The sequence below is a fragment of the Acromyrmex echinatior genome, chromosome 13 (genome assembly GCF_024713525.1).
Source record: "Acromyrmex echinatior isolate Ae372 chromosome 13, ASM2471352v2, whole genome shotgun sequence".
NCBI lineage: Eukaryota > Metazoa > Arthropoda > Insecta > Hymenoptera > Formicidae > Acromyrmex > Acromyrmex echinatior.
Genome location: NC_141864.1, coordinates 8,975,989 through 8,995,249, shown reverse-complemented (window position 1 = coordinate 8,995,249; position 19,261 = coordinate 8,975,989). Strand labels below are relative to the sequence as shown.

General features: G+C 34.2%; 3 protein-coding genes across 6 annotated transcripts; 2 read left to right on the top strand and 1 right to left on the bottom strand.

Annotated features, from left to right (window-relative positions):
• Nucleotides 1-20: 20 nt before the first annotated feature.
• Nucleotides 21-6,154, top strand: LOC105143126 (DDB1- and CUL4-associated factor 8). 3 transcript variants are annotated; one of them, XM_087412515.1, is made up of 11 exons: nucleotides 21-972; nucleotides 2,192-3,033; nucleotides 3,293-3,552; nucleotides 3,668-3,811; nucleotides 3,938-4,161; nucleotides 4,315-4,480; nucleotides 4,602-4,761; nucleotides 5,030-5,160; nucleotides 5,258-5,377; nucleotides 5,560-5,655; nucleotides 5,724-6,154. In XM_087412515.1, the coding sequence occupies exons 2-11, from the start codon at nucleotides 2,295-2,297 to the stop codon at nucleotides 5,754-5,756; spliced, it is 2,073 nt and encodes a 690-aa protein (XP_087268641.1). In that variant the 5' UTR covers nucleotides 21-972; nucleotides 2,192-2,294; the 3' UTR covers nucleotides 5,757-6,154. The 3 variants fall into 3 exon arrangements, with proteins under 3 accessions (XP_087268641.1, XP_087268642.1, XP_087268643.1); XM_087412516.1 differs by having other exon boundaries at nucleotides 3,668-3,815; nucleotides 3,990-4,161; XM_087412517.1 differs by lacking the exons at nucleotides 5,258-5,377; nucleotides 5,560-5,655; nucleotides 5,724-6,154 and having other exon boundaries at nucleotides 5,007-5,141.
• A 1,203-nt stretch (nucleotides 6,155-7,357) lies between these two features.
• Nucleotides 7,358-12,380, top strand: BI-1 (Bax Inhibitor-1). The gene is made up of 4 exons (XM_011051102.2): nucleotides 7,358-7,651; nucleotides 10,246-10,547; nucleotides 11,052-11,377; nucleotides 11,926-12,380. Exons 1-4 carry the CDS (start codon nucleotides 7,599-7,601, stop codon nucleotides 11,959-11,961), a joined length of 717 nt encoding a protein of 238 aa, XP_011049404.1. The 5' UTR covers nucleotides 7,358-7,598; the 3' UTR covers nucleotides 11,962-12,380.
• Nucleotides 12,381-12,444: 64 nt separating this feature from the next.
• Nucleotides 12,445-19,077, bottom strand: LOC105143084 (uncharacterized). Of its 2 annotated transcripts, none has more exons than XM_011051101.2 (8): nucleotides 18,796-19,077; nucleotides 17,647-17,976; nucleotides 17,366-17,438; nucleotides 16,028-16,059; nucleotides 14,221-14,357; nucleotides 13,461-13,804; nucleotides 12,924-13,205; nucleotides 12,445-12,746 (listed from the first exon to the last, which is right to left on the bottom strand). In XM_011051101.2, exons 1-8 carry the CDS (start codon nucleotides 18,806-18,808, stop codon nucleotides 12,707-12,709), a joined length of 1,251 nt encoding a protein of 416 aa, XP_011049403.1. In that variant the 5' UTR covers nucleotides 18,809-19,077; the 3' UTR covers nucleotides 12,445-12,706. The 2 variants fall into 2 exon arrangements, with proteins under 2 accessions (XP_011049403.1, XP_087268647.1); XM_087412521.1 differs by having other exon boundaries at nucleotides 16,028-16,056.
• Nucleotides 19,078-19,261: the final 184 nt, after the last annotated feature.

Genomic DNA, 19,261 nt, shown 5'->3' with positions numbered 1-19,261 from the left:
AAATTTGAAAGCGTTTGATATAATTAACAAATGTTGTGGGGGTATATATTCTCTTCTGGATTGTTTTTTTTTTTAATTTGGTTTATATGTATATATATATATATGTTTACGCGCTTATATAATACATGTAATATATGAATATAACAATCATATTTCTAAGAAATTATGATGCTATTTTATTTGTATAATTACATATTAATATTTATATGAAGAAGAGGTGGATTAAGAATAGATAAAAAGTTTAAATTACAAACATTGGATTATAATAGAATTATATATTAACTTGTGAATAATTCTGACGAATTGTCGATAAGTTAATCGGAATTAACTTTAATCTCGGTTCAACTTATTCTTTTTTTTTTTATATTTAGAACTAGAAAAAGATGAATTAGTTGAACCTATATTAAAATTTATTCAAATTAAACAAATTGGTACAAATAGATGCGAAGGGAACGTCCATGTTTTCGGGACACTTAACATGATCGAGGCTGCCGTCACCTGATGGCAACGCCGCGCGATCGGCGGGAGGAGGTTTTATTTGACGGCCAATTTGTAACGTCCGTTGAATTCTCTCCTATACGAGTTATATATTTACTTTACTGTATGTGCATCGTATTGTGATCGTAGTATCGCTGTGATTGGAAACCTTTGTATGTGATAATACCGCGTTCCGTCAGTGAAAATCTCATGGTGAGTAACCCACTACTATGTGAGTATCACATCGACAGCGGATGAGGCAGCTGGTTCTAGTTCATGTCCGCGGTTCGTGTCTTGTTTCTTCACTCGAACGACCAATGACGTCTTGTTCGTATCGTCGAGAAAACTCAACGTCCCTTGGTAAAACTCTGTACATTCATAGCCGTGTCAATATGCGTGTTACATTGCGTATGTCGCTGACTATTTTAGCAAATAATTTCGCTAAAAAGAAAAAGCAGAAAAAAAAGGGGATCGGAATGCGGATGGCGAATTTATGTAAGTAATGCAGGATCTCGTTATTTCATCGTTGTGCGATTAATATCCATAACTCGAGATGCAACTCTTTTTAACGTCTCCCTTACACTAATGCGGAATTGCGTTAAGAATGACAATTGTGTTAAACGATGATGAGCTAATTGTGTCTACAATCTCAACAACTTGCGATTCTTTGCAGTGATTTACATTGTAGTTTTACATCAGGATTCTTCTTATTTAATCTATTTTAAATTTAGTTTTATCTTTAAAAAATTATAACGAAAATGTTTTATCTTCCTGAAATGTCGAAATGGTGAATTTCTCGAGAAATAAATAAGCTTTAAATTATTTTTGACTTTATAAAACTATGAGAAGAATATTTTGGCTTTTTGAAATGTCATAGTGACATAAAGCTTTTTAAAAAAAGATTTTGATATTTTTTTGTCGAGTTTGAAATAATTGTTACTTTTGTACTTAATTACCGAATACTTTGTGATTTATAGGCCCGAATTTATTGATAAATGCTTTTATTTCTATATAAATTCTATATATTATATAAAATGGGCTATACATGTACTATGTTAAAACAGTGAAAGAGTAATGTTTGAACTTTGCGTATTTGATACAAGCATTAATAGAATTCATACTGAACGTGTTTCTTTTGATAGTTTTTCTCCTGTTTCTCGTTGTCATGACGGTGTTTACTTCTTCGATTCTTCACTTTCTGTTCGTGCGTTATAGAATAACGTACAATAAACGTTCCAAGTTGCTTTATTTCATTGAAATGGTATATTCACCCGATTTTAATAAATTACATTTAGTAATTTCAAACCTGAGTTCCAACATATTAATTATTCGATAATGTCGGTATGCATTCTGAATATAGATTAATGTTTTGGATAATATGAAGTTGTCCATTTAATTAAGAAAAAAGTTTTTGATGGATGTTGATGAATTTCAGATAGATAAGAATCTTTTTTCTTAATTTTTTAAATAATTTATTCAAATGTATACATACTTATAAAATATACTATTATAAAAATACTATTATAAAATATACTATAATATTATATATAAAGTAGACAAAATACATAAATTAATATTTTATTTTAAGTATATACATTTTATATATATATATATATATATATATATATAAAATAAGTATGTAAAATAAGTTTGTAATATGTAAAGAGATTTCTCATTATATATTATATGAATTTTTATAATCATCACTTTTTAGATAAACATTGGACATGTTGTAACTGCAGATGTGTCTTTTTGAAGGGATGATGACACTCTGAATAAACAAAAGGAATACCTACATCTAAAATCTCGAAAATAAAATGAACTTTGAAAATAAGATACATGATGTTGATAATGATTTTGAAATAAAATTTCCTGACATCAAGGATTCTGAGAAATCTAGAAAAGTGCAATCGAACTCTTTAGAAGATTCAATCATTTCAAGGAATGTAGATAATTTTAGTGTTACGTCCAACAGCAGTGTCACTTCAAAAATCTCTAGTCATATAGCCAGATTTGATAACAATCTCGCTTGTGGATCTATGCAAAATGAACAAACAAACGAGTCTGTGGAACTTTCTACAGAAAACAAGATTAAGATAACAACTGATAAATACGACAAAACTAATTATGTGTTAAAAGAAATCTTATATGCTACCAATTTTAATTCAGTTGATTTATCAGAAGCGACTACTTTGCAAGACAATACTTCATCTTCTTGTATTAACGAAGCAAACGTATTATACACAGATCTGAATAAACTCAAAATAAGTATCTCTAAAGGTCAAGTATATATCGGTAGTGGCACGTCGATAGAAAAATCAGACGATAGCTTAGACAAAGATTTTAGTAAGCGGCAAAAATTAAATAAGATTGCATGTAACATCAGTACTGGAAACGTAAATGACAATACAGTGACGTTTCAAAAGAACAAATCAAAAGTGAAACAGCGAAATTATCGTAAGAGACGAAATATAATAAGTGATAATAAAGACAATTCTAGTAATACCTTGTCTAATGAAGTAACAAGAAAAGCTCCCATTCCTGATGCAGATGAAGGTAATTGCTTTCTTACATATAAAAAATTTTGGTTTTGATATATGTATATTTATAATTTTGCTATTTATCTATAGATATTTGCTAAATATCTATAATTATATTTAAAAAGTTTTGTTGAATGATACATAAGATCACAAAAATATATTAATAATGTTAAATAATTATATACGATAATACTAAAGATGAAAGAGGTATTTTATACTTTTTTAATGTTTACTCTACTTGTTTGGTAAGATGTAAAATTTTAAATTCTGGACAGTAGACTCGACTGAAGAGTTTTCGTGGATATCTGAATGTGAATGGATTGAAGATGATGATGAGGATGAAGATGGGGACGAGGACAAGGATGAAGAAATACCTCATTGCCTAAAAATAGAGAAACCACTTCCTAATTGGCGTATTGTACCGGAAGTGATAAATCGGCAAATATATAGCAATCCATTATTCCAAAGAAAATTTTATGGTTCTTTACATGCAGTAGAACGACTCGAGCTTATGTATAATCTTAACGAGCAACGGGTAAATTATTCTTGGAAACGCTGTGCATTGAGTTATAAGATGTTTTATGAGATCATGGCTAGGCTATTTTTTAATGAATATTTAGTGGTATGAATTAACATTTGATTATTTATAGGGTTGTGTAAATGCCTTAAATTTTAATCAAAAAGGAAATTTATTAGCCAGTGCCTCTGATGATTTAGCAATTGTTATTTGGGATTGGGCTGTAGGAAAAAAGCGTCACTGGTTTATAAGTGGTCATACAAGCAGTGTGTATCAAGTATGTATGTATACTTATAATTAAAGCAATGCGATTAGTGTTTCATCAATTATAAAGGTTTATTACTATTAGTTATCTACGTAATTATGTAATTATCTTTCTTGTTTTCCTAATTTAATTATTTAGGTTAAGTGGTTGCCGTTAGACGTAGAGTATTTTATGGTCACTTGTTCTATAGACGGTCAAATACGTTTGCGAGATCTTGAACACGACTCATCGAAGAAATTGGCAGCGCATCGTGGACCATCGCACAAATTAGCTCTGCATCCTGAAACACCACATGTAGTCTTTTCTGCTGGAGAAGATGCAAGGGTATTCTCCATAGATATTCGAGAGAGCAAACCAAATGAGTAAATCATTATGATTAAAAAATTTAAATATATGTATTTAATATTTATCAGACTATTTTTTATTTATCAGTCTATAGGTCACAGTATATTTACATATGTTTATTTTTCGTGTAATTAATATATATATATATATATGAAAACTTTTCTTTATAGATTACTTGTAGTAAAGGAAGGTTCGTCAGAAGTGCAACTGTTCAGTATACATTCTAATCCTTTTAATAGTAATGAATTTTGTATCGGCGGTTATTCTTATTATGTGAGAGTATATGATCGGCGAAAAGTTTTGATGCCGCTTTATAAACTGTGCCCCGACCACTTGGTACGTATTGTATTATAATCCTATTGTTGAAGAAGTTTATCAATATTTAATACAATAGAATAGTGTGGCTCGATTTTCTCTACTTGTGTTTAATTTTACATAAGTAATTTAAATGTCTCAGACAGGGAATAAGCACGCGCATGTAACGTGTGCTGTATATAATCACAACGGAACAGAAATTCTCGCGTCATACAATGACGAAGACATCTATCTATTTGATAGAATGTCTTTACATGTAGATTACGCTCATAAATATCAGGGTCATAGAAATTGTGTAACTGGTACGTAATATGCAATTGCGTAAAATGCAATTACATTATTGTATTCTATATCTTCCATCCTAGATTTTTTATCTTTTTTCTTTGCGTGCGTTTCAATCAATAGAGAAAAACTAACAGTAATAGGATTCATTGAAACACTTCAATTTGTTTTGGTGCTAAGAAATTTCTTTCTGAAAATCGTTCTATATACATATCTCTTTTAATTCGGGATAGTAATTTCGATTTAATAATATTTGATATTGCAGTCATCTATGTCACTTGATTGCAGTAAAGGGAGTCAATTTTTTCGGTCCTAAAAGCGAGTATGTTGCATCTGGATCTGATTGCGGTAATATATTCATTTGGGATAAAAATACAGAAGCCATTGTACAGTGGATGGCAGGAGACAAGCAAGGAGTTGTGAGTTTACACACTTCATAAATTCGATGAAAAATAAATTTTTCTTTTGCACAGTGTAGAAAGAAAATAGTGATCTTTTTGAAAATTTTATTTATAGGTAAATTGCTTAGAGGGACACCCGCATATTCCCATCCTCGCGACAAGTGGATTAGATTACGATATTAAGATATGGATACCTTCGTGTGGAGAACCTCCGGTAATGAAATCATTCGCAAATGTACGTAAAGACAAAAATGATCTTTCCATAATGTCTTTTGTTTTGTATTTCTCTTTATTTTATCATATCATTTAACAATAATTTTTCACGCGCGCGCGTTCCTGAAATAAGAAAAACTAAGTAGACTAATTACATTTCGATAAATGTGATATGATTCACGTGCTTTGTTTTTTTTTCACAAGTGTGTCAAGTCCAATGCAAGGAATAGGAAGGAAGATTCATTGGATGGTCATTGTTGGGACTTACTGAGTCTTATCCATCAGAGAGAGTCGTTATGTGTAAGTTATACATATCGGGCATTTTTGTCGATGTCAAAAAATTGACTATTCGATCGTGTTTTTTTTAGGATCTTTATAGGCCTTATGGATACGAAGATTGAAATCGAGACAGTGACGATGATTATCACTTAGATGACTTCTCAATGGACAGCTCGTTCGAGGACACCGATAATCAATCGGAAGGCAATATTCGAAGAATGCAGTGTCTTCCATCTTAAAGTTGTTGCTTAATTAACGCGATATTATTGCAGTGAGAATTATATAGCGTTCAAGGCATTCATATTAGTCGTTTCACAATTACAATAAATTCTACTGAATAACTGTGTTAATAGCTTTACATAGCGGAGTGTATAGGAGGGACAGTATCGCAACGTATCAAAGGAGCTGCGTATTCTAGTTACAATTGATCTTTTTTGTCAGTTAGATATAATCGGTAGTGTGACCTACATAAGTTAGTTTACAATTACATTGTAATTTTTGAATATATACGTTGAACGGACACGAAGACTGCATGTTTTTAGTGTACGATATTAGGGGACTAAGAGAAAGAGAATAATATAGTATTTTCTAATTAGTTGCAAATGGTTATAAAGCCCGAGAAAGCGCATAAAATTTGAAAATAAAATTTGATATAATTAAATGTATTTTTGGGGGATATGTATCCTTTACAGGATTGTTTTTTTTTAAATTTAGTTTTTTATATGTTATATATATGTTTACGCGTACTATATACATATGTAATATATGAATATTAATCATTTCAAAGAAATTATAATGCTTTATAATTATATATATATAATGGTTTATAATTATATATTAATATTAATTTATATGAAGAAGAGGTGCATACGATATTAAGAACAACAATTTATCGATAACTCGACGAACATTTGAATACATCAGAAAGTCGAATTTTTGCTGAGCAAGTGTATGACGACAAAGTTATGTATATATGTGTGAATGAATAGTTTATAATATTTCAGAACATTCGTGTCGAAGTCGCGTATCTAGATAAAACACATATCGAAACTTCCTTTTTCGAAGCAATCAACGAGAGGAAAAGAGAATGCAGAGAAACAATGCAGAAAAAGAATTACAAGAAAGTGATAAAGACGAATGTCGATGATAAAACTTTGATTATAATTCGGATATCCTTTATGCAAGATAGACTATATATAGATAACTTCAATCAAACTTTAATTAATTTAATCGATGACTAATTTAGTATCTGTATTATTTCATTGTCATGGATGAAATATTAATGTTTCTGTTAAGTACGTTCAGCAGATAAAAAGTTTAAATTACAAACATTGGATTACAATAGAATTATGTATTAACTTGTGAATAATTCTGACGAATTATTCACAACAATGTTGACAAGTTAATCGGAGTAATTTTAATCTTAGTTCAACTTATTCTTCCTTTTTTTTTATATTTAGAACTAGAAAAAGATGAATTAGTTGAACTGATCAAAATTGATTAAAATTAAACAAATTGGTATAAATGGATGCAAAGGGGGAAAGTCTATGTTTTTGGGACACTGTATAGCGTATTCGAGGCTGCCGCCATCTGGTGGCGACGCCGTACGATCGGCGGGAGGGGGCTGACGGTGCGCATGGCCAATCGGTCGCGTCCGTTCTCTCCTATCCTCGTCTGCCCCGTCGACTGGCTTCTACGCGTAGGAATATCACTGACGTGTCCTCGCACGGAGATCGGCTACGTACGTGCGTGTAATTCGTCGACTTGCCTCGCCGATAATCCTCGCCTTCCCCGCGTGCATAGGAATTAGCCGGGCAATACCGCCAGTCATTGAGGTGCAAGCGAGCGGAACGTTCCGTGCAACGCGTTGATCGTCAGCGGTCAAGACTAGTGAACCAGCCCAGATAAAGGCGAGAGCCACAACCCCATTCGAGCTCCAGCGAGTCAGAAGTGACGGCAAAATTATGGCATCAGCTCTGAATCTGAATGCTTTCTTCAATTCCTTCAGCAGTACGCTGTGAGTATCACGTTCGCAATGAAAAGATGGACGGGCCATCATAATCGGGAACACGAAAATATGGTGCGATTCTCTTTTCCTTTCTCTCTCTCTCTCTCTCTCTCTCTCTCTCTCTCTCTCTCTCTCTCTCTCTCTCTCTCTCTCTCTCTCTCTTCCTCTCTCTCTCTCTCTCTCTCTCGAAGAAGAAGAAGAAGAAGAAGCCTATAAGACTTGTCCCATGACGCAATTTTGTAATCATAGGGACGATCTGGTCTTGTGCTTTTTATCTCCATGTAGAACAATGGTTATCATAATCCACGATTATATGTCGTGTCATCACGTATTCATGCACGATGTCATGACCTTCGATAGACGTTCGGTAGGTGTTCTGAGATGTCGTTGGATCGTAGATAACGCGACGCATCTGCGTGACTGCATCTATTTATGTATAGTGAAAGCGAAAGACGCCAAAAGTAATGGCATCGGAGAAATTTCGCGACTTTCTTCGATGACAACATCGATAACGACATCCTCGACGGGAGAGAGCATAATTTCAGTTCCCTCCCCACCTCGTTAACGTTATTAACGTTGCGATAAAGTTGGGACACCCTGTATAGAATTTTTTTTCCATATCCATACGTGTTGTTTTTAGCCGTTTTGCGTCGTGCATTTTGCACTTGGAATGGCAGAGACCAACTTCGATCAAACTCCAATTGTCATATCGGCGATTAATTTACAGTCATACTCGCGTTGCTTCATCAATGTGGATGGAATTATTGATTTTTTTGTTGTTTTTAACGTAAAGAATTAGTTTCGAGGTCGAATTTGTGTTTGCTTCGGGTGATTCTTTTGTCCGATTTTTACTAATATTTAGATTAATTTTTATCTCGATTCAACTTGCTCTATGTTTTTCTGCCTTATGTCTTTCTGTCTCTTTTAAATTCTTAGAACTGGAAAAAAATAATCGCATTAATTTGCCGAAATTAATTTGCAGTAATAAAGATAGACATCTGCTGGTTGAATTAATCGCGGATATCAAGTTGTCAAGGTTTCGTAAATCTGATTATGAAAAAAGGAGGGATAGAAGAGATAAATATTTCGAGAGAGGAAAATCATTTTTTTTTTTGAAGAATTTATAAAACTAATAAAGAGAAGGAGAGGGAAATGACACAGTGAGAAGTATTTCCGGTTTCGAAAATGTCCAATTAGGTCGGTCCTTCACATCTTGCTCTGCTCTATTATTGTCTATTTATATTAAATCTGTGATAATATCTTCAGGAACTGATAGTGCCTCATTTTTTCAGAATGATTAAACTTTTTTAAATATTTTTAACAACGATTTATCGATGATTGTAGAATTTTGTTGATATGGATAGACTAATTGGTTTTTTATTGATTTGTGTAATATATTATTAAATAATTAATCAACAATGAATTATTATTTATTTAATTTTATTCCTTACCTTATAGCTTAAGATGGCGATGGCTTCTAAACATTTCATACTTTATATTTTTTATATCTACATATACTTTTTATGTATTTTATATTTCAGACAAACAAACAGAACTAATTTTACTTAACTTTTTTTTACTCTATGTGTAAGCTATTTTATATTATTCAATCTTATTTAATCTGTATAATCTGTATCTTCGTAAAATAATGGATTGAAAGACACTTATATAACTGTGAAAAATTTCTGCTAAGTTAAACTGAAACTTTTTTAAATTTCATTTTTTGATATTAAATAGTGAACCATCAAACTATCGAACTAAGCAAATTTGTCTTTTTCTTCTAGTTATTTCTTTTTTCTCCCATTATTTATCTTTATTATTTCCAAGTCTTTCTATAGAAACTCTTCTTTTCAGTTCATTTTTATTGCTTTACAATTTAGAATATGGAACATATCTTTTTGTGCTACCTGACTTATTCTATACCTCCTATCTTCTTCCTTTGTTCAATACTAGTTCTCTTTTAGTGAATTATGTAGTTAGAAAACTTTTAAATGATTTTACCAGTTAAGTTAATCACAAGTTGATGGAAGCCGCTCTTTTAAAATACGGTTAACGATTAACATTAATGAGGTGACGCTGCGAATTTTTTATAATTAAATACATCGCAAGTGCGTTGATATAAATATCCTACGAATGGCCTTGAATCAACTTTCCAGGCAAGATACAAAAGAACATCTGAAAAAAGAACATGAATCGTGATATTTGACTTAACTGCGTATAATAAAATGTGTTCGAGTCCGGGATTGCATGCGAAGAAACCTAGAGACAAAAGAGAAAATTGTGTTATATTATTTATAGAGTTAGATAAACGAAAGATTTATTTTCGAATTTCAGTAATAATTTTGAAACATAAATCTCTACTTCTTTGTGACTTACAAAGAGATTGGGTTTCATATAAAATGAGACATTCAAATTTCAAAATTATGCTAGTCTATATATGAAAGATGTATTGATAATGCATTCTGATATGTAGATGTTCTGATATGTAAATGAGATGTTTTTTTTTTACAGCATCAGAATATATTTGCAGAATTGTCTTAAATAATTTACATGTATATTATGAAATGAAAAGCGAATTAACCGACAATAATGACTGTTTTCAGAAATGCACCAGTCAGGCAACACTTAAAGAATGTGTACGGTTGCCTGTCCCTTTCCACCGTGTCAGCGGCTGCTGGAGCTTACGTGCACATGTACACGCAATTTCTGCAGGCCAATCTGCTGACGACCATTGGCACCCTAGGCCTTCTCATTGCGCTGATGACAACACCCGACAATGGCAAAAACCAAAAACTGCGTCTCAGCTACCTCCTGGGATTTGCATTCTTATCCGGTCTTGGTTTGGGGCCCTTGCTTGAGTTGGTGGTCAGCATAGACCCGAGCATTGTAATGACAGCATTAGTTGGTGAGTCAATCATATTGATTTAACTATTTTGCGCTGTTTCCAGCATTTTAGCCATTCGTCTTGAGATAAGACACTGCCCACAATCGATTACATTGATTCGAAATTAATCAACTTGGTCTAAAGTTCAAGTAAAATTGATTTCGCCCAAGTCCACTTTTATGTATACGAGACTCGAAAAACAAATTGATGAATTAAGAAATTTTATATATTTATAGAATTTTATAAAAAGTGATACGTTAAATAATCAATTAAATCAGTAATGCGCAATCTACAGCCTGTAAATTTTTTGCGATCAACCAACTTGCAGTCGAAAATATAAAATCATATTTTTTATTTTATGCAAACGAAATGAACGATCTAAAGTAATATCTCTAAACTTATCTATAAAAATAAACTTTAGAAGAAATATTTGTTTCACATAGAATAAATACAGATATGTTCTATATATTCTTTCTATGTTAATATAATTCGATATACAGTAATTATACAATAAAATGTTTACAGGCACGACGGTCGTCTTCGTTTCCTTTAGTATTTCTGCGCTTTTGGCTGCACGTGGCCGTTGGCTGTTTCTTGGTGGCACTTTAATGAGCATGCTAAATGCTATGTTCTTATTCTCCTTCATCAATCTGTTCTTGCGCTCGACCTTCCTCTATCAAGCACACTTGTATGTGGGATTATTCGTTATTTGCGGCTTCGTTATTTACGACACGCAACTGATCATCGAGAAGTATCACATTGGTAGCAGGGACTTCATCATGCACTCCTTGGATTTGTTCATCGACTTTGTAGGCGTTTTCCGACACCTCCTTGTGATACTTACGCAAAAGGTAAATTATCCTGATGAATTAACTACTATTTTGATATCTCTTAAAATTACCGCATTATTTTTCGCTGATGTACGAAAGGAATTTTGAGCAGGTTATTCAAAACAATTAATTATTTATATAAGGATATAATTTTTTCATCGATTTAAAATAACTCGTGTAAAAGAAAATAATACAAATTAGAAAGAGTAAATCGATAACTGCTCTGTTGTCGATGTTTACGGGCTCAGTTTGCGTCGACACTAAGTAGATTAAAAGATCGATCGGACGTTATAGCGTTGAAATAAAACATGATGTAGAACAATACGAAACGTGGAATAATAAAAAAAGATCAAGATATTTCTAGTGGTATAGAAAAAAAGCACTTAAATCGATACAAAAATAAAACTATCTTTAGTTTTCGTTTTGCATATCAAAGTTATATATGTTAGACCACATTTTTTAAATAAATAAATTTGGATGCATATTTCATTACAAATAAGAGAAGTAATCCCTTTAATAATTAAAAAAATTTTTGTAATTTTTATATTTGATTTTTTACCTCGTTTCAGGAACTATCCAAGGATTCACGCAAGCGTAGAGATTGAGCGAAAACAAGACGAGTAATTGCGGTGCATTCAAGTAAATCCATAAACTAGAGGTCTTCATGTAATCTATCCATACCTAGGTATTTGTGTACATATACATACCGGAAAAAATTATATAAATACCGATATACACCACGTCATATACGTATATACGCATAACATCTCTTTAGCGCGAACGCGAAACTATATAAATATATATTTACTATATTGAAAAAAGAGGAAAATGTTAAATGCAGTTCGTTTACTATATATGAAAATCGGCTTCTCTTATGTCCGATTACAGATGAAGACATGTCGTAATTTATTTTGGTCATGTCTGAGTTATAATTCTCCATCAAACTTGTATACATATATATATAATATAATATAAATTAACTGTGTATTATATTTTCAACTTTCAATAAATGAATTTTCCCAAATTTTTCTTTTTTTATTTCATATAAACTTCAAGTAGGGATGTGAGTAATTAAATAAGTCGATCGATTCATGTTTACACATTTAAGAGGTCTTATCTATATTATCTATTTGAAAATTGATCTTATACGAACGTAACATACATATGTGATATTTAGTCTTCTGGTGAATATAAAAAGAAAGACAATAATACATGTCGCATACATAGAATAAAGAGTGACTGCGTCCATTCTGCGAAATGTACAAGCGCTGACAGTGTGTACAATATGTGTACAAGTTGTTTATTATAGTAATGGTGGATTAATCGTCGATATTTCTCAAGAAGATTACATTAATATGGTCGCTGGCGATCCCTGTCCCTGTCACCTCGACTAAAACAAAGTTGAAAATGGAGTAACAATCAATATATTCAGATTTATGTATATGTAAAAATACATTCGTCGACGTGAACTCTTTATGCCCCCCCCCCCTTTCTCAACATATCGACGAAAAGTAAAAGTTCACGAAGAGTTGAGAATCATGCAAGAAACATGAAGGATAAAACCTACCCGCTGCCGCCCCTCATGGGACCGCCTCGTCCACCACGGCCGCCCCGGTCTCCACCACGGAAACCGCCACCGCCTCTGCCACCTCGGTCACCTCCACGTCCACCTCGATCGTTCCTGAAACCCCCTCTGCTTCCCCGGTCGCCACCTCGGCCACCACCTCCTCTGCCGCCACCGCCACCACCGCCACTGTAACCGCCGAGGCCTTCCGGTTTCGCGCTCTTGCAGAGATTACACTGATCCCGCCACGCGAAATTTGTGTTGCCGCAGTCGGGATTGGGACATCTGTTTCAAGATATTTTTAATTTTGTTACCTCAATCTTCCTCTATCAAGGCACAAACTTGTTTAATATAATAGCATACTGATACACATATATAAAAACATGTCAATACACACACACACACACACACACACACACACACACACAGAATGACATCGGAAATAGAGCTTTAAGAAAGACTTAGTGCGCCAATACTCAAAGCGATCGCGTCATAATCAGACATATTCATTTTTTTGAATATAATATAATTTATATTCACCTCCAGTCACCTCCACGGCCGCCACCATCACGACGATCATCGCCACCACTTCCGCGATGATGATCATCGCGATCGCCGCCTCCGCCACGGCTGCCAAAACCACCACCTCGACCTCGGCCACCACCGCCACGACCACCGCCCATGCGGTTACCTTGCCAATTACTTTTGTGCTGGGCCATTTGCACCTTTATTGTGCTGCCCTTGAAGTCTTTGCCATCAAACCAGCTAATAGCTGAGCGCGCGGCGTTTTGGTCGTCATACGTAACCGTCGCCTCGCCCTTCGACTTTCCTGTGTTCTTGTCTTTGTACATCCAAACTTTTGGCTTGCCTGTGCGTTTGTCATGCTGTAAACATTAAGTTTTCGTTGAACATTTAGATGTGATTTGATCTTATTATCGCTTTCGTATTTAATTCCAAACACTCTTGGCCTTTCATTCGAGATAACATTGCATTGGAGATTAGATTAGATTAGAGCTTCAAACATAGATGTGTGGTATAAATACTGATCTACATATCACTCATTTACTACGACACAATTCGAAAAATAAATTTTAACAAAAAAATGAGTCTGAATGCTTCAAATTATTAAAAGTTTGTAACATTAATTTTGGTAAAAGAATAAAAATTTTTTTAAAGTATATTTCTTTTTTCATTCTTTTCCTGTAAAATAATTCCAAAATGACCATTTTTAAGTTATAACAAGCGAGCGATATATATATATATATATATATATATATGTATGATATGAAAGAATACATACTTTAATAATGCCAATCGCTCCAAAATGTTGACAAATCTCTTCTTCGGAGATTGATGGATCCATACCGGATACAAAAATTGTATCCTCTTGTGTAACCATTCCGTCGCCGCCACCGCTGTTACGATCACCGTAGCCCCCTGCAATGGACCGAAAGTAATGATTCGTCGCACAGAAGCGTCTAAGATAATTAAAAAAATATTCGCGTATCTACCGACCCTGGAGCTACTACTTTACTTCATTCTACTTTAAAAGATACAAGGAAAGTGTTTCGACTGCGCGTCTCTTTTTTTGTAATTTTTGACTTGTTCTGACCGCGTAGGAGTTTGGAAACACTGTCCATATATCTTTTTCGGATTCATCACTTCTCAGTAAAAATTATAGTCGTATATTCAAAGTTATCGTATTCCCGATGACACAACAACATTCTTAGTAAGGAACAACGATCGTTTATTTTCGAGATGTTAGTTACCACACATTTTTTAATAGCCTCTACGATCTTGATTGCGAAGGATTTCCTGCCATATTTTTTTTTTTTTTTTTGAAACACGAGCAGAAGCGGAAAACGGATGACCAGTTTTTATTTGGGTAACGTTCTATTTATTCAGAATTTGAGAGTTTACAAGTAATAAATCGTATATACCAGCAAAAGCAAGAGACATTCTTTTCTCTTTTATAGGGTATTAAAGGAGGCTTATAAAGTATATTTTAACAACTAAACACGTATACACACATCTACGTATATCCTTGTAACGTTATCACCCAGGATATTTAGCATAATTATCGCTACTCGTTACGCATGTTTTTCCACTTCTTTTTTTTCTCACGAGGTCTTAAAAGGAACGCACAATTACATTCAATAATAACAATTTCTCACTTAGGTACCCATTTTTCTGCATAATTTCCGTACTTCGAATTACGTTTGCAGTATGCATCGTAATCTCCCTTCGTATCGTGTTATTTATAAAAACGTAATGCATTAGTAGCGGTCTAATATTCCCATTAACACCTAACGATACATATAGAACACAGGGTTGCAGCTGAACATACAAAAGGGCTGCAACATTATTTCTTACCCTTGACATTTAATCACATAATCGGCAAGTAGCTCACCAGCTGCCTTTTATTTACTCTTCTCGCGCTTTGTACGTTTATATGCATTTGAAAATGTATCGACCATATCAAAAATCAATCACGATCATCGTGCAACTATTGTTCTATTCACTAATATTCACTCGCAATACCCTTCTTTTTTTACCTTTTTGGAACCTTTCGACCTTTTAAGGGATTTTCCAAAATAGTTTTCCTACTGCACGACGTCATCGAGGACATGCACAGTGCGGAAATCGGTTGGGTAACGACAGTTTTCTTACGGAATGTATGAAAGATCTAATTTTGGCAGACGCACGGAGGTGTCCTACTCTTGTAAAAAAAAAAAAAAAAAAAGAAAAAGAAAGTCTTACTTAACACAGTAATACAGGAAAACGACATCCGTGCGCCAGATTCGTAGGATAAAAAAAGCAATTGGTGATCGTAAAGTGCATTTGATCTTTTTTTTTTCAATACATCTACAGGCAGAACGCGAACGGTTTTATATTTCATTCTCCTCCGTTCTCACTTTCAACGATAAATTCGCCGTGCGAGTGTGAGATTGAGAGACATCGCACGCTATTTACTGCACTATCCTAACAATGTTGCATAGCAGCCCTTTCATATAACACCGAGTAACCGAGTATTTAAGATCGTAAATAGTAGAGTGAAAGCTAGAATATTTAGCACCAGACTAGTACAAACAGTCTGGTGCATTTACCTTTGTTATAACCACCACGGCCACCGCCACTGCTAAAACACAGAAGCAGATATACCAATGAGTTGACTCATGGAGAGACTGTGATCGATCGATCGATGCATGGCGAATCGTATGTATGCCGCTCGCCACCTTTCTTCTTGATTGATGTACCTATTTGTCTAAATGTCTGTACAGTCATACCACATCATGATTTACATTAGACCGTTCGTCTCGCCGTTAAATCACGTCCGTCAGTGTCGTTTAGCATGCAGATTTAGAGAACTTTATACAATGTGAGAAACGATGACAAACGATTGTAAATCGAAAGAGATAAATCGGAGTATTTTGATCGATTCGACGTAACACGAGTCTCGAGGAAAAAGACAAATCTCGATAAAAGCATGCCTAATTTCTACTTGAATATATATTACACAGATATTTTGTCATTTTTGCAATAAATAAAAAAAAAAGGTAAGAGATTACTTGTGACTAAAGAACTCTTTGACGGAAAGGAATATTGTTAAGCATTCGCTGCAACTCGCCGTTGATTCCGTTGCAGATTGGGATATAGAAATTTGTAAATGCACAGCATAATCGACGTGTTTTGTTTTTCAATTTTTGTTTGTGATAGAAAAGAAAAGTATTTCGGAAAATACCTATTTAAATAATACCAATGCTAGAAGCGACGATATACACACAGTAAAACCATGTATCACTTGAAATAACATATGGAAAAATACAATGTACAGTTCCACTTTTTCTCAAAAACTTGTTTCTTTTTATTTAAATATGGCGTATAATAACGGTCAGATAAGGCAATATTTCTCTGTAATCTCTTACGACAGACTTTAAATACCATAGTTGCCTAATCATATATAATACACCTAATAATACAACAGTGGCCCCAGTGGCGACATCAATCGCTTTGTAGTCTAATCGACTTAAGACCTTTGCATTTAGCTGCCACATAATCTGTGTATGTCGTGTGCATGTATGAATGTACGTTGTGTTATTTCAGAAGCAGCGAATAGTGTCGACATTACAGCCTTTTTACGTCAATTGTCATATACTGTTTTTTTTTACCTCTTTTTACCTCAGTTATATCTGTCTGTTAAACCTGTAGGCATACTTTAAACACATTAACGCCCGGTCGGGCATAAAACCGATTCGTAATGATTTCAACAAGAGTTTTCCATTTACTGGCGTTAAGAACATCATTGCATACCTTTGATTTTGCTTCGGCAAAGAGTACTTATTGAATGCGGTGGCTGTTGATTTTAATTTAACACACCAGAGTCCGTTGCTCTGGTTATTCGCTTTATTATGTATATTATATAAAGATTTAGAAAATGAACTTACTTGTAACCACCACCGGAGCGATCTCCATAACCGCCACGATCGCTGTATCTACCGCCTCCACCGCCACCTCCGCCTAAAACATATATATGATGAGTATAAAATATGAATTATAAAAGAGAAAAAATCAAGAAAGAGTATTTAAAATAATTTAGTTGCAGAAGTTTTTAATGTAACTGAAAGATTATAAAAACTGAGAGGAGGAAGAAATATAACAAAGAAGAAAAAAACAAAACGCAGGAATCAGAATCTTTAATTATAAATAGTGCGAAGAAAATATGAACCTCCGCTGTAAGAACCAGAATTGCGATTATATCCTCCACCGCCACCTCCACTGTAACTGCTGCCATAATTATTACTGCTGTCTCCACTACCTCCGCTATAGCTGTTTTGGCTGCTGTAGCTACCTTGAGGTTGCGACTGATAGTCTTGACCACTGTTGGAACTGTAGCTGTTGTAATTGCTATAGTTGCTACCAGAATTCGGAGGTGGTTGACTATATTGATTGTAGCTACTCCCGCCAGTCGAAGGTGGTGGATACGATGTATCCTGACCAGTTGCAGGAGGTGGCTGGCTGTACTGATTATATCCCTGCTGTTGGTAATTGGAATACTCTGTAAAAATTCAATGCAAATATTTTTTTAGCAATCTGAGCTCCTTTGTTAAGATCTTCTAATATATTGTTGTAACAGTTTATATACTGCTGCATGAAATAAAATTTAGTACCAGATCATTAATGTTTTACAATCTATTTTTTTCAGTTAATTTTTTTGCATCATTTGTTCCCTTTTAAAAATATAAAAATGACAAGTAAAAAGAAAATGAAAAAAAAGCGATAGCATAAAATAAAAATAAAGAAACACAAGATAAGAAAAAATAAAGGTAAGAAATTAATAAAGAGAAAGAATAAACAAATTACAAAGAGAAAGAATAAACTATGCAAGAAGTGCAGAGAACAGATCTTTATTAACATAATTGTGGATTTAAATAATTATTAAAGGAAAATGCATATATATATATATATATATATATATATATATATACATACACACACACACACACACACACATGTATACTCAAATAAATTTATAAACGTGTTAATATATCCATTCGGAGAAGTAATAATTCCCATGTATACAAAAATAATATTTCTCGTTCATTTTCGAGTCCGCAAAAAGCAACAGTCTTTTAATCCGCGAAAATTTTACTCCAACGTTACTCTGATGTATTCGACGCCTCTGCTAACCGCCATTTTCACTCGTAATCGACAAGACGATGTTGATCGCGACTTGCAACGCTCGTCGTTCCTCTCAGATCTTCCGACTTAGATCTACGATGCGCTTGGCGACGCTTCCCGAGATGGCTCATCATCATCGGGAGTAAATGGTCTCGTTTCGTAAATCATGCAACTGTAACTTTATTTAAATACTCACGACTGTCCGTCATCGTGCCGCTCCTTTGGATGAATGATGAAGAGATACCGTCGACGGAGACGGAAAGGTGATTTTTGCTCGAGCGCTTTGAACTCGAAGCAACTTGGATCGTGGACTCTTCCTCCTCGTCTCTTTCTTCACAGATACTTCGTCCCTAATGGGACCGTCCTCGCTATTTAGTCACGCGTCTCGTGTCTCCTTTACGAGCTTACGAACCAAATTGGAATGGTGAGCGATACGGCTACCTTTCGCCTTGTGGACGGAAGCGGAAACGACCGACCGGAAGTTCCAGTGACGTTTTGCTCACTTCCGGCTGACGTTGTCCAATGGGAAACGTCGTTCCCGAGGGATTTTTCGGTCGCAATTAGTGATTTTTTTCTAAAAATGAAAACGTGAAAGATCCTAGGAAAGAGTTTCTTATTGGCTGCTGGATGTCGATGGTAGTTCGCGCCGTTTGAGCCACGCG